The sequence below is a fragment of the Pocillopora damicornis genome, chromosome 2, assembly GCF_964200805.1.
Source record: "Pocillopora damicornis chromosome 2, jaPocDami1.2, whole genome shotgun sequence".
NCBI lineage: Eukaryota > Metazoa > Cnidaria > Anthozoa > Scleractinia > Pocilloporidae > Pocillopora > Pocillopora damicornis.
In genome coordinates this window covers 14,131,866-14,134,846 of record NC_142671.1, presented here as the reverse complement: position 1 = coordinate 14,134,846, position 2,981 = coordinate 14,131,866, and the positions used below count along the sequence as shown (strand labels likewise).

At 36.7% G+C, this 2,981-nt stretch overlaps 1 protein-coding gene across 1 annotated transcript; it reads right to left on the bottom strand.

Annotated features, from left to right (window-relative positions):
• Positions 1-351: 351 nt before the first annotated feature.
• LOC113674796 (octopamine receptor beta-2R) lies at positions 352-1,620 on the bottom strand. Its single transcript, XM_027191290.2, has one exon. The coding sequence runs from the start codon at positions 1,480-1,482 to the stop codon at positions 460-462; it is 1,023 nt and encodes a 340-aa protein (XP_027047091.2). The 5' UTR covers positions 1,483-1,620; the 3' UTR covers positions 352-459.
• Positions 1,621-2,981: the final 1,361 nt, after the last annotated feature.

The window sequence follows — 2,981 nt, the reverse complement described above, 5'->3', positions numbered from 1 at the left end:
TAAACAGAACTATCGTCTACACTGACATTGAGGTCCTCGAGTGTACAAATATTTGGGAGAACTTCTCAGGAAGCGGCGCCTGCGATTGTTGAGCAGATACTGAAGTTTTTCTTCAATTTTGTTTCTGTTTTTCACCATGTGTTTTATTCTTTAAAATTCCTTGTCTTTGAATATTGTGTCCAGAAAGCATTTCGTCACTAGTAAGCTGTGTCTGATAAAACCATCTCCTTGCATCCTCATTTCAGCTTGCTGATCCATTCTAACGAAATATAAATCATTGAAGCTGCAGTTTGTATAATTCATTAGATCACGAAACAAAATGACACAACTCATAGTACAATCTATTGTACTCATGGCTAAAATTCAATGTGACTCATGAGTCAAACGTTAACTTTTTTTTGTTGTCACTATTTTTCATATTATTTATGATATTAATTTGTTCTTTAGTCGTTTTGTTATTCAAGGAGTCTCTTTGTTAAAGATGTATGAGCTCTTCAAGGTAGCCATTTTCCTTTTCAATTCTTCCCTTAGATCACTCTTAAACGCGATGAACACGATGGGGTTCATCGCAGGATTCAACAACATTAACAGCCAAGAGATATCAAGCAAATCTGGCGATAGATTGCACAAGTCGAAATAACTGCACAATGATGCATACAAGGACAAAGTCCAACACCCAAGAAAGATCGTTATGACTGCAACGGTTACTTTAACGGAAGATCTCGGCAGCCTTCGTCTCGGAAATCTTCGGCGAAATTCTTCTTTGCTTCTCATTTCCAGCCATGAAAGGTGCTTACTATTAGATGAGGATCTTTCTTCTGACTCCGTATACACCCTCGAGTGCCATTTTCTGTATTTAAACACAGCCTTTCTTGGAGGCTTTCTTGAGAATGTTTCCTTGTTATTAAAGTTTACTTGACGCAGTTGAACTGTAGCTCTTTTTGACTGTAGCTGTGCTACTCGGATTATCTTCACATTCGCAACAGTTAGCAAAATGCATGGAACAGCCACCATGAAAATCGTTTCTGTGATAGTAAAAATGCGATACCAGGCTTTTCTTGTTTCAGGCTCAGCGTAGAGCCAGCAAAAATGAAGGGAGAAATTGAACAGGGGTAAAAACCACGAGATCGCAATAATCGTCCTAGTGCAACAGTAAGTCATTAAATATGGATATCTGAGTGGGTAGGCGATGGCGATAAAGCGATCGGCTGTCATGGCGCACAGGTTATAAATAGACTCGTATAGAAAAAGTTCCTCAAATGCACCTTTAAGATAAATGTCACATGTGCCAAACCTCTTACACGCAATATTCGCGGGCGCTATGCTCAAGCCAACCATTAGGTCGCTCACAGCCAAGGAGAGAATAAACCAGTTAGTTAAGGTGTGTAGTCTAGATCGCCTTATAATCAACCAGGCAACGACTCCATTCCCTGTTACAGCTACGAGGCTGACAGCCAGACTGCTGTATGTGTACCACGACATGACAGCCTTCAGAACTTGAAGGTTATTCCTCACTCGAAAAAAACAAGTTTGTCAACGTGTTGAGGACGGAATTTTTTTGTTCAGCCGTTATGCTACCTTGTGCTTGAGTCAATCATATGATACGCCCTTAAGCCACGAGTCTATATCCTTTCTTTTAAAAACCACAAATTTAAATATTCATTGGCTTCAGAGATTTTAAACTAATACATAAATTTTAATTCATCTGTCAAACACCTGCAAAAACAAAAAAAATTATTTTTATCCTCATTCCCGAGAAATAAAGAAAATGTAAAGCACGTCTGATCATGCTCAGCAGCAAGTTTCCTCACCTTCGATAGAAATTTACAGGAGGAATTTCAGCAAGAAAATTTGATAAACCGGAGGGTCATAGTTCCTCAGCCAAAAGAACTGTTCTCACTTAAAAGCTTAGCTTTTATGTTATTGTAAACAAAATTTACGTTTGTTTGTTCAAGCTTGACAGAAGCGTTATTAATGTTTTTTCTTTGTCTTATTCGCACTTCAGCTCAGATGTGACACATTTTTGCCTTATTTCTTTTTGCATTGAAATAGATTGACTTGTTAAGCCTCCACCCGCAAAGTGGCTCATTTATGGGCGATTTATTGAATAAAGTGTTTTAAAAAGATGAATTAACCTCCGACCGATACAATTACAAGATATTACGATCTAACCTCACATCTATTTTAGTTTAATTTAACATGAACCTCTGTTAGTTGTATAGTGAGCGCTTAATGGAGAAATCTTGTTGACTGTCAGTAATTCGAGTTCACTTGTTTATTTAAATACATCGCACTAGTGCACAAACTGGGCGCCAAAAAAGCTAACAGAATTGGTTCTGAATGACTCTGAATTTATTTAACCTCCGATGCTTCTGACACCTTACTGGGTAAAATTTGCCATTGTGATGAAAACAAAAGAATAAAATTTATTCTCAAGCCGCCTAAAAAAAAAGTTTTAAATCACGCGGTTGCCATCTCAGCAGATCTTTTAATAACATGTTTTCCTATCTACGATAAAACTGGGTTTAAAAACTGGCATTTTAGCTTTATCACTCAGTCCTTCAGACCTACACGGAGTAGAGAGAAAGAAGTAAATAGCTGACCGTGACGAGCTGTCAGAAATAGCTCAATTTTTATCATCATTACTACCACTATCCTTATCAGTAGTTTTATCGTCATCATTATCGTAACTGTTATTTTCATCACGTGTAAAATTATCATTATAATTATTAATATTGATATCGTTATTCTTTTATATCTTTTAGTCTTTTGTAGCTTGCAAGATTGAAACCATTTTGGATGGTAACATAAACACATTCTCCAGCTTTGCGAATTTAACTATTTGTCTCTTTTAGGAATACTATATCGATATCACTTTTATCATTTTTTTTTGCATCGAAGTTCTGTATGTACCTGTAGCTTTCACTTGAGTTCTCGCTTGTTTTCTGAAAAGAGTTCTTATCAATATTTTTGTCATAAAT